Source organism: Camelus dromedarius, chromosome 8 (assembly GCF_036321535.1).
Source record: "Camelus dromedarius isolate mCamDro1 chromosome 8, mCamDro1.pat, whole genome shotgun sequence".
NCBI classification, from domain to species: Eukaryota; Metazoa; Chordata; class Mammalia; order Artiodactyla; family Camelidae; genus Camelus; species Camelus dromedarius.
The window spans coordinates 69643284-69655769 of NC_087443.1; the positions used below are offsets into that span (position 1 = coordinate 69643284).

Consider the following 12486-nt stretch of genomic DNA (forward strand, 5'->3'; position numbering starts at 1 on the left):
TGTTGTTGTACTTAGTGGGAGGGAGAGGGAGAAATTAGTCTATACTAACTTTTGAACTTTTAATGTGTTAAATTTTTTTAACCCTGAATTTCCTTAGTTGTAAATAAAGGATAGCAATAATAAAACTTTCAAATGTAATGATGAGGTGCTCCCTGAGACATGGTATATGCTCTATTAGATAATAAAGCTTACAAGGTTGCTTATTGCATCATTGTTTTTAAAAACAAATTGAAACCCAAGTGAGTCACAATGTAGTTATTTAAATGTTATATATCATCAATACAATGGAATCTAGTTGTTATAATAAATGGGGCAGGAAAAAATGCCCCACATGTTTTGTTAAGTGAAAAAGTAGTTGTAAGATAGCACAATTTTTTGGTACAAATATTTACAGATATGTATGTACATGTAGGTCATATACATTTGTTTTGTATATTATAATAAATTATTCGGAACTATAGTTTGAAAATATTCTGAAATAAGAATTTTTGGATAATACCTCTCTAGATAGTGGGCTGGGGGAGAAGGTAACATTCACTTTTGCATTATACACCTCTGTTGCTACAATATTTTTTGGTAAGAAGTATGTTTATCTGTCCCTAAGAAGAAAATGAATAAAAATATGAAAAAGCCTCAGTTTGGCTGTAGGTATATGTTTAAAAAGTGGTTAAGAATATTAAAGAAATTGCTTCTGATAAATTACCATTAATTTTGTTCTTTGGGACTTACCTCCCAAATGTAATGCACATTGGTTAAAAGAGTACTATGAAATGTATTAGTTTTATTTTTAAAACTCCTTGAAGTTCATGATTTATCTTCTTTTTCTTACAGCATCAAACACTTGGCTTGTTCCAGAAACCAAAGGAGCTATTGTTCAAGGTGGATATGGCCACACCAGTGTGTATGATGAAATAACGAAGTCCATTTATGTTCATGGAGGCTATAAAGCATTACCAGGCAACAAATATGGATTGGTAGATGACCTTTATAAGTATGAAGTTAACACTAAGACTTGGTGAGTAGGTTGGGTAGAACTATGATGGGAAAGTTTGGCACTGTTATGTTTTATATTTGTATAATAGTAGTAGTTATTAATATTTTCAGGGAGATATTCCTGGCTTTCCCTCATCTTTATTTCAACTAATGATATTCTATTTTGTAGGAAAGGCTCAAAAAAATACATTTACTATGCAGCCATCATTACTGTAAATGAGTGACTTTAAAATGGTTTCTAATCCCATAGATGCACTTATTCTGTAGACATTACTCATACTTATAAGTGCTGGTATCTTACTCAGTTCAAATGAGCAATTTTTCTTACCAATATAACATTGAGCTTTGATATTACCAGTCCTTAGCTTTGTTCTTCTTTGCACTCTTATTGTCATTTGTAAATTTTAAAAGCATTTCTTCACTTTCATCATCTAATTTCCTGTGAAATACAAAGCTGAGATATTTAGGTAAATTTTCCTTTATTGTGGTTATAAACAGTGCTACCTTTTACATCTTGTACTGGTCTTTCCATGCATATATGCAAGAGTTTCTCTAGGGTACATACTTAAAAGTGAAATTGTTGCGTCTGAACATATTCACATTCTCAACTTTACTACATGTTGCCTAGTTGTTTTTCAAGCCGTTGTGATGATGTATACATCCACCAGCAGGGTATGAGTGTCCTTATTTCTTCATATTCCCACCAAAACTTAGTAGTTGTGAGGATATTTTCCTTTTGCCAATGCAATGGATGCTAATGGTATCTTACTGATATTTTAATGTGCATACCTCAGTTACTATAGTGAATAAGCATATTTTTATGTGTTCATTTGCTGCTTATGATTTCTATTTAGTGAATTGCATATTCATAACCATAATTTTTCTTTATGTTTGAATTATTGTTTTTCACTTATTAATCTTTCAAGGTGTATAAGTTTTAAAGTAGAATTTTTGTTGTACTCATTTTTTTGGTAAGACTTGGGAAGGGGCTACTTCTTTTTTCTTTAAACACTAAACATTCTTTTAAACTTATATGAAATTACCTTATGTGTTTAAATGAAGTACAGTTTTTCACCAAGTCATAATTTGTTCTACTCCCTTTACTTTCAAACATATATTCTAATTTTTACTTTATTTGAAAACAGAAAGATGGAATTTAAAAAAACGAAGACTTTTCCTTTGGGTAATTTTGCTAATTTTTATTTTTATCTTTTGTCTAATAAAATGCAGTATTATGGTTTAGTAGATAGGCTACATTGTTGAGATATTAGTAAATGTGTGTTTGGAGAAATTCTTTTTCAGTGGTGAAATGGATTATTCTGGACTATTATTTCCACTGAGAAAAATTAGGAATTAATACTTTTTAAGGTATCAGAGAGCTATAAAGACAGTGAAAATCTGTGGGTCAGGATTTAGGAGGTATAGAATGACGAGGGAGGTAAGATTGGCTTTTTGTGCAACTTTTGTCCTTGAGACAATGATAAATACTGAAAACTGTCTGAGAAACTGAGCAGAGTTTCTGTCAATCAATATGGTAAACGAAAATTGGATTTCTAAGTGTGTCAAGGAAGAGGGGTTTTGGTATACACTTAATGATTTAGTCTGGTTCCTGAAGTTCTAAATGTATGAGTGAGGATAAGTCTATCTTTGGATTATGGTGATCTGCCCATAGCTTAACTAGTGGCAGAGCAAAAGTAAATCCTTTCCTGAGGAAGATACTATCATACAGAACCTTAAGTTATTTCATATGCAATATATGGTACAAAACAAACAAACAAACTTAGAGAAAAGAAAAAGATATGAAAAATAAAAAACAGCCATTACAATATACCTGTAGGATAATGGTGTTTTCAGACAGAAACTTTAAAATAATTAGGATTTTATGATCAAAGAATTAAAATATAAGGTAGAAAATATCAATGGACAACTGGAAAATTTTACTAAAGAATCAAATGGAATTTATAGAAATGGAAAATACATTAAATGAATTAAAAATTCTTTGGATATGTTTAGAGCAGGTTGATATAGCCAAGGGGGGAATTAATGAAATGGAAGATAGGTCAAAAGAAAATAACCATATTGAAGTAAAGGAAGAAAAATAGTGAAAAATAAAAGAGAGAAAGAAATATAAGGGACATGTGGAAATGTTCTAAGATGTATGTAATTGGAGTCTGGTGAAAAGGAGTGAGAAAATAACGTAGAGCACTATATGAAGTTTTAAATGCCTGAACATTTTCAAAAGTGACAAAAGACATCAAGCCACAAATTGAAGTTAAATTCCATGAGCACCAAGGGGGTAAGTACAAAGAAACTTACACTTAGAAATATCATTGTAAAACTTATGAAGACTCACATAGGATGAGAAAAGCAGTCAGAGAGGAAAAAAGGCATATTCTTTTGAAAGGTGTAACACTAAGACTGACAGCTAATTTTTTAACTGGAAAAATGGAATTTGGAAGACATGGCATCCTCAAATGGCTGAGAGAAAATAATCATCAGTCTAAAATTCTTCACCCAGTGAAAAACCCTTGAGAATGAAAGCAAAACATGGACTTTTCAGAAAAACAAGAATTGAATTTGACAACAGCAGACCTGCCATAAAGGAAATACTAAATAAATAAAGGAAATTCTATTGAAGTGGGAGAAAAATGATGCTAGATATTGTAAGGAATAGAGAAGTGAAAAGGGTAAATCTAAGTGATTATTTATTGTATAATACTATCATAGTAATAGAGACTTAAACATATACAAAATTTAAATGCATGATAATGGCACATAAATCAGGAAGAAGAGTAAATGGTGTTCAACAGTACTAACGTCCTTGTATTACATGGGAATTGATAACTTATTTATAGTAGATATTAATATTTAAGGGTCTATACTGTAATCATTAGGTGACAATAAGAATAAAAGTAAAACACTGTATATCTAACAAGTGAATAGAGGGGAAAATGAGAATACTGCTTAATGCATTTGGAAGAAGACAAGAAAGGAATGGAAAGGGAACAAGTAAGGTTGGGGCAAATGTAAAGGAAGTAGTAAGATGGTATATTTAATTCCAAATATACCAACAGTTACACTGCATGTGAGGAAATAAATATTTCACTTACACTAAATGTAAGAGCTTAATATTTCAGTCAAAAGCTAAAGGCTTTTGGACTGGGTATAAAAATAAAACCTTGCCATGTGCTGCTTAGAAAATATATCAAAAGTCTAAAAATATTTAGAACAGCTGAAGGTAAAAGGGTAGAAAAAGATATATATTATGTAATCACCAGACAAAAGAATGTTGGCATAGCTATGTTAATAGCAGACAGATAAGAATTTATGTCAGGCATCTACCTGGAAGATATAACAATTCTGAATGTAAATGTACCTTTTAGCACTAGGTCAAGCAAAGCAAAAATATGACAGAATAAAAGAGGACAAATCATAGTGTGACATTTTTAACCCAGTTAATTTGGTGACTGATAGTAGAAGAAGACCAAACACCAGTAAAGATATAAAATATTTGAACAGCACAATTAATAATTTTATGTACTATGGCATTTGAGAACATTTTATCTTATGACTGCAGAATTTATGTTGTTTTCAAGTACATATGGGATATTTTCTAAACTTTACCATATACTGGGTTTTAATGCAAATCCCAACAAATTTTAAAAGATTGAAATCATACAGAGCAAGGAGTGAGAAAATAATATAGAGCACTATGACTACAGTGAAATGAACACAAAAGAGCTAGAAAAACCCTAGGATGTCTGGAATTAATAAACTCCTTAAAATAAATTCATGAAAGAAATTATACTGAAAATTAGAAAATATTTTGTATTGAATAACACATCAAGATGATTATGATGCTGCCAAGAGGGAGACTTACGACTTTAAATGAATTTATTAAAAAGATTTTAAAAAGCCTGAAAATCAGTGGTCTCAGCATATCCTCAAGAAGTTATAAAAAGAACATCAGATTAATCTTAAGGAAAGGATAAAGTAGATAAAGAGAGGAAAAAGTAAGAGAATATGAGATAGAATACAAATTAGTGAAACATAAAATAAACATATGAGAGAGATGGTCCATATAGCATCAAAAATCAACAGAGTTGGTTGTTTGTGAAGAATAAGGTAAATCTCCCCCCAGAGTTGAAACAAAGATTTTATTGGCCCTCTGAATCCATGTTCTGCATCTGTGGATTCATCCAACCACAGATTGAAAATATGTTTTTAAAAAGTCCAAAAGTTCTAAAAAGCAAACAAAACTTGAATTTGTCACCTTCCAGCAACTATTTATGTAGCATTTACATTGTGTTGGTTATTATAAGTAATCTAGAAATGATTTCAAATATACAGGAGGATGTGTGTAGGTTATATGCAGATACTGTGCCATTTTATGTAAGGGACTTGAGCATCTGTGAATTTTGGTATCTGTGAGGGTCCTGGAACCAGTCCCCCTTAGATACTGAGGGATGGCTGTATACTCAAATAACCCACATCCAGAATGTAAAAGGACATTACTACAGGTCTATGGACATGAAAAAATGATAAAAGCATATGATAAGCAACTGTATGACAGTAAATTTTAAAAAATCAAATGAACCATGTCAAAGTTCTAGAAAAATGAAAATGACTGGAATTGACACATGAAGAGATAGAAAATTGGAATACTTTTATAACAAAGAAATAGAATCTATAATTGAAACCCTCTTCCCTTGAAAAACAACACAAACAAAACAAGACAAAATAAAACCCAAAACTCTGCAGGCCCAGATCACTTTACTAGTGAGTTTACTCATACATTTAAGAAGTACATCTTTAAGAAATAACACCAATCCTTCACAAACTTTCAGAGAACAGAAATAATTATTTTGCTATTTATGGGGCTAACATAACCTTGATACAAAAATATGAAAAATATATTACAGGTAAGGAAGTTATACTGTTATCTTTTTCATGAAAATAGATACAAAAAATCAGGTGAATCCAGCAGTTTATGAAAAGGACAATACATCATTTGGGTTGACTCTCAGAATATAAGATTAATTAAAAATTCATAAAGTCAGGGAAATGAATACATTAAATGTATAAAGAAGTAAAGCCACATAACCTCAAACGATGCAGCAAAAAATTTAGATAAAATTTAACTTAGGATTAAAACTCTAGTACAGTAGTAATAGAAGCAAACTATTCATGTGGTAAAAGGTACAAATAAACAGAAGCTTTATAGCAAACATTACAGGGTAATGTTGAAAAATTTCCCTTTAAGATTAGGACTGAGTAAGCATGGCTACTATCACTGTTTCAATTCACCATTGTATTGGATATTCTAGCCAGTGCAACACAATTAAAGTAAAAGAGAGTAACAAAATGTAAAAGATATATGTGTAATAAATAGGTTGCTAGACATAAGATTAATATTAAGAAAACAGTCAAGTATGATTCTCTGTACCAGGAACAATTAGAAAATAATTTAAAAGCAATACAATTTAGGTTATCTGAGCATCAACAACCTAAGAAGTAAATATAACGACATATGTGCAGGATCTTCACATAGAAAACTCAAAAACATTGTTTTGAGAAATTGAAGACTTAAATAAATGGGAGATACATTATGGTAATTGATTGAAATATTCAATATTGTAGAAATTTTTTTTGTGCCCATATTGATCTTTAGATTTAATGTAATGCCAGAGCAAAATTGCAGGAACTATTTTTCTCTTAGAAATTGATATGCTTATTCTACAGTTTGTATGAAATTGCAAAGGGCCAATCATAGCTAAAACAGTTTTAGAAGAACAAAGTTGGAAGACTTTTCTAGGTCTTCAGATCTCATGACTGAAGCTATAGTAATCAAGCCCTGTTGGAAAGACAGGTAAATAGACCAGTGCAGCAAATAGGAATTCCCCATTCAAACCTACAACATTTATCAGCGCCTTAGCTTATAACAAAGTTGGGACTACAGAGTCGATTTTTTCAATAAATTACCCTGGGTCAATTGAATGATACAATTGAAAGAAATGAATTTGGGAACGTGCTTCACATCATACACAAAAATCAGTTTCAGATCAATTGTAGATGTAAATATTGAATATAAAATATTGTAGAAGATAACCGGTAAATATCTATTTTTATTGCCAAAGAAAGACTTTTAAAATAGTATTTAAACAGTACTCTTAATAAAGTAAAAAAAACAACAACCAGATATATGTGTAAAAATATCACTAAGAAGATGAAAAGCCAAGCTTCAGTGAAGGAGATGTTTGCAACACATAAAGTCAACCAAAGTGTCTATTCCTGGATATACAGAGCTACAGATCAACAGGAAAATATTAGATGGCTCAACAGAAAATGGGCAAATGACTTGAACAGGTACTTCACCAAAAAAGATATACAGATGGCCAAAATACCTATTAAAATATGTGCAACCTTATTATCCACAAGGGTAATTTAAATTAAGATAACATTGAGGTCCCACTACATATCCACTGAAACTGCTAAAATTTACAAGACTGCTAATACCAAGTGTGTATAAACCAATAGAAGCACTCTGAAAAACCTTTTGACAGTTTCTGCTAAATTTGGATACTTTCTCACATACACATATCTAGTTTATGTTGTCCTGTGATAGTTATTCTAGTTATACATTCAGCAAATGCAAATATGTGTGCACTAAAGTCATGTGTAGAAGAATATTCACAACAGCATTATTTCGAATAGTCTATAATTGGAAACAAATGAAATATCCATTATCTTTTCAAGTGGATAAATTATTTGTATATTCACATAATGGAATGCTATGCAATAATAAAAATGAAAGAATTATCTCTGCATGCATCTGTGCAGTTGTACCTCACAAAAATAATGTTGAAAAAAGAAGCCAGACAGAAAAGAATAGATAGTATATGATTCCATTTGTATGCACTTTAGCACCAGGAAATACAAGTCTGTGGTCTTAGGAGTTATGGCAGGGACTGCCTTGAGGCTAGGAAGAACTGAGTAGGGGTTAGGATGGGCAACGGGGAAGCGCCTGGACTGGCTACATGTATGTGTTCACTTTGTGATAATTCATTGAACTATATACCCTTAAGATATGTGTACTTTTTGGTATATGTCTAGGCTATATTTCATAAAAATTTATTTAAAAATAGAAATCTGTGTTTTATTTGACTTCTAAGGTTTAGTATTTTATGCTAATAGTTTTTGATAACTTGAAATACTAAAAGAGGGTCAAGTTTTAATGTATGATTACCCAAATTAGATTTTTTTTTGGAAAAGAATTGAGACATAAAAATTTAGATACACCCAAAGCCATTGCTGCTACCCCACATATTCAGGCCTAGTTGAGTCTGGTTTCTTTATGTTTAAAGAATAAGAGAGAAAAAGACATCTTAGACATATAGGAATTTCCATTTCTCAAAATGGTTCATTTTATATTGTTAGAATGTTTTATTAATTGGTGTTATCCTTTGCTAAGAGACTTTAAATTTACTGTAATGATTTTGGGTACCAGGGCCATGGTGGTCTTGATTTCTTAGCCTTGTTAACTGAGGTATCTCAGAACGTTCTTTGCACATGTATGTTCGTACAGCTTGTAGGAGGAGCCCACATCTTCAGTTTTCTTCTGAGTCAAGGTTTTTCTGTGATAGTAGAGACCTCAGATTTTCTTGTTTTATCGTTGAAGTCGTTTTCTTTATTGTTGTGTTCCTATAACCTGTGGGAAAGTGCAATACTTTTTAACACATAAGGAGCATGTTAAATATTATCATTTATAACTTATTGCTATAATTATAAATTTGGTAATTTTTCCTATTATTTTCAAGTTAAAAGTATTTTAACTGTTCTTCTAGAAATATTAAAAAGGAAAAGTAGTGACTCTCATGACGATGTTCCTGTGGTAATATATTAATTCTGTACTTAAAAAAACTTTGAAATCACATACACTTGAACTATGTTTTCATAATGATGCTAATCTGGTTACACAAAATGATTTCTTCTATCTTCTTCAATTTGTTATAATGAGAGTTATTTTCGCATTGATGTATTCAAAGCTCTTTTATTAAACTATCAAGTTTTTGTGATTTCTCTAAAAATGTAGCTGTTAGAGGTTTTGGAAAGTGATACAAGACAATTTTTTAAATATGTTATTAGTTAGCTACATTCTACTAAATGCTGATAGACACGCTATTCATGTGTTTATCCTTGACAATTTCTCTGCATAATGAATGTCTGAAATCTTTTCAACAAAAATTGTGGAATCTGTATCAAGCACTGTGTTGGGAATAATCCTAAGTTCTCAGTAAAGGAGACAGATAATTTAAAATTTTATGGTACATGCCACCTGAGACTAACACAATATTGTAAATAAACTATACTTCAAAAAAAAAAACTATTTTAAGATACATTTGTATATCAGAAATAATAGAAATAAATACATATAAAGAAGTAATACAGCAGGAAGAGTTATTAAAAAGAACAAAATATTTATATAAGCAAAAAAGATTGTCATTATAAACACGATATATTATAAGATTTGGAATTTTGGAATGTCTGGTTACAATCACACATTGTTCATTTAAAGAAACACTTATTTCTATAGCTTTATCTCTTAAAGTAATTTTGAGATGTATAGTACTTATTTTTTTGTAGTGCTCTTTTTTAAACTGGATAATATTGCATATGGACAAAGACCATATGAAAGCATAAATATATAGTTTCAGTAAATGATGAAATAAACACTCTACCTGAGCCAAGAAAGAGGACATTATAGTACCTCCACAAGCCCTAAAGTTTGCCTCCATGATGGCACTCCCTTCATTTTCTCCCAAAGAGTATTATTCTTAATATTGTGTTATTTCCTTGCTTTTCATTATAGTTTTTTAATCTTCCTATATGTGTTTGCAAGCAAACAATTCATTTGCCTATTTTTGAATTTTGCATGTATTGGTTAACATTGCATACTTTCCATAGAAACCTTTTTTTTTAAACTTTTTGTTTTGGAGTTGTATTTTAATGGGGAGGGGTGGAAAATAAAAAATGGAAACAAGTAAAATGCATTATAAATGGTAATAAGTGCAATGGATGAAAAAGAAAGCATGGAAAGAGGATAGGGAGATTTAGGTTGTTACACTGAAACAGAGTGATCAGAGAAGACATCACTGAGAACATATTTGAGTAAAGACCTAAAAGAGGTTAGAGAATGAGGCATGCCAATATCTGAGGGACAAGTGTTCTAGGCAGAGGGGAAGCTAGTGCAGAAGTCTTGAGATAGGAACGTTGCTTATCATCTGAAATAGTAAAGGGGCGAGTATAGCTGGAGTACAGTGTCTCAGACTGGTTGGGTGAAGTTTTATAAAATGATTTTAGAATGGCATTTGGGCACCCTATGGGATAGAGTCAGAGATTTTAAGGGTTTTGACTTTGATATGGGAAGCTAGTGGAGGATTTGGAAAGAGCTGTGAGATGCTGACTTAGGTTTTTACAGGATCTCTTTGGTTGCTGTGTTGTGATTATGGTACAAGAGCAGGAGCAAGAAGACCATTTAGGAGGCTATTATAATCATCTAAGAAACAGAAGATAGTACCCGGGACCAAGGAGGCAATGTGTAGGTGATGAGAATTGGTTGGATTCTGAATATATTTTAAAGGTAGAGCCAACAGAGATTGGGTAAAGGATTGGAAATAGGCTGGGACAGAGAAATGAGTGAAAGATGAATCAGGCTTTTGGCCGAAAACCTGAAAGTATGGAGTTGGCACTAATTGAGATGATGAATTTTGTGGAGGGTTTTTGGTATGGAGAAAGATTAGAATCTCAGTTTTAGATATATTTCATTGGATACATATAACATATCTTGGCAGATGTGTGAAATAGGTGGCTGGATACTGGAGTTTGGGGATCTGGACCCTCTAATTTTCTGGTCAGAGAGATAAGGACGAACAACCTGAAAAAGAACCAGAATAAGCAGTTAATGAATTAGTAGGAAAGTGTGGTTTCTTTGAAGTCAAGAGGACTCTGTCAAAGGACAGAGAAAGTTTGCTGGAAGCTGCTAATAGGTGACATAATGTGAGAATTGAGAAATTATCATGGAATCTGGCAAACTGGAGCTTTTGGCTGACGTTAATAGCTGAAGTTCCAGTGGAGTGATAGAGTGAAATTTTAATTGGAAAAAGTTTTAGTCAGGATGGAGAAGAGGAATTGGAGAAAGTGTAAAGGAGAGAAATAGGTTAATAATGGGTAAGAGAGGTGGGAACAAGAGAGTTTTTAAAATTGAAGTGTAATTGATTTTGAATATTATATTAGTTTCGGGTATATAGCATAGTTATTCAGTATTTTTATAGATTATACTCCCTTAAAGATTATTACAAGAAAATGGCTGTAATTTCCTGTACTATACAGTATATCCTTGTTGCTTCTCTATTTTATGATCATCAGTATTTCTCAATCCTGTACCAAAATTTGCACCTCTCTACTTCCCCCTCCTCTTTGGTAACTACTAGTTTGTTTTCTGTGTCTGTGAATCTGTTTCTGTTTTGCATATATACTCATTTCTGTTATTTTTTTAGATTCCACGTATAAGGATAGCATACAATATTCATCTTCGAGTTATTTCAGTAAGTATAATGTTCTCTAGGTCCATCCATGTTGTTGCAAATAGCAGACTTTCATTCTTTTTCATGGCTGAGTAACATCTGTTGTATGTAAAAACCACATCTTCTTTATCCACTTGTCTGTTGATGGGCATTTGGATTGCTTCTATATCTTGGCTCTTGTAAATTGTGCTGCTATACACATTGGGGTGCATGTATCTTTTCAAATAAATGTTTCTGTTTCCTTTGCATATATACCCAGGAGTAGGATTGCTGGATCATATGGTAGTTCCATTTTTAGGTTTTTGAGGAACCTCCACAATTTCCATTGTGGCTGCACCAATTTACACTCCCACCAACAGAGTACAAGTGTTCCCTTTTCTCTGTATCCTCTCCAACGTTTGTTATTTGTAGACTTTTTGATGATAGCCATTTTGACAGGTGTGAAATGATACCTTGCTGTTTTGATTTGCATTTCTCTAATAATTAGTGATGTTGAGCATCTTTTCCTGTGCTTATTAGCCATCTGTATGTCTTCTTTGGAAAAAATGTCTATGAGGTCTTCTGCCCATTTGTTTTTTGATTGGACTTCTTTTTTTTTTTTTTTGATACTGAGTTGTAAGAGCTGTTCATATGTTTTGGGTATTAACCCTTTGTCAGTTATATCACTTGCAAATATTTTATCCCATTCCATAGGTTGTCTTTTCAATTTCTTGATGGTTTCCTTTGCTGTGCAAAAACTTTTAAGTTCAGTTAGGTCCCATTTGTTTGTTTTTGCTTTTATTTCTTTTGCCTTTAAGAGACAGATCAAAAAAATATTGCTATGACTTATGTCAAAGTGTTCTGCCTATGTTCTCTTCTAGGAGTTATATGATTTCAGGTCTTACATGTCGGTCTTAAATCCATTTTGAAT

The 12486-nt window shown here is 31.8% G+C and overlaps 1 protein-coding gene across 3 annotated transcripts in view; it reads left to right on the plus strand.

The window, feature by feature from the left end:
• ATRNL1 (attractin like 1) overlaps positions 1-12486 on the plus strand; it is a 631665-nt gene that overhangs the window by 83491 nt on the left and 535688 nt on the right. For all 3 annotated transcript variants that reach the window (XM_010987217.3, XM_064488470.1, XM_064488471.1), the window contains one exon: positions 832-1015. In XM_010987217.3, coding sequence (XP_010985519.3) covers positions 832-1015 — 184 coding nt within the window. The remainder of the gene's footprint in view (positions 1-831; positions 1016-12486) is intronic.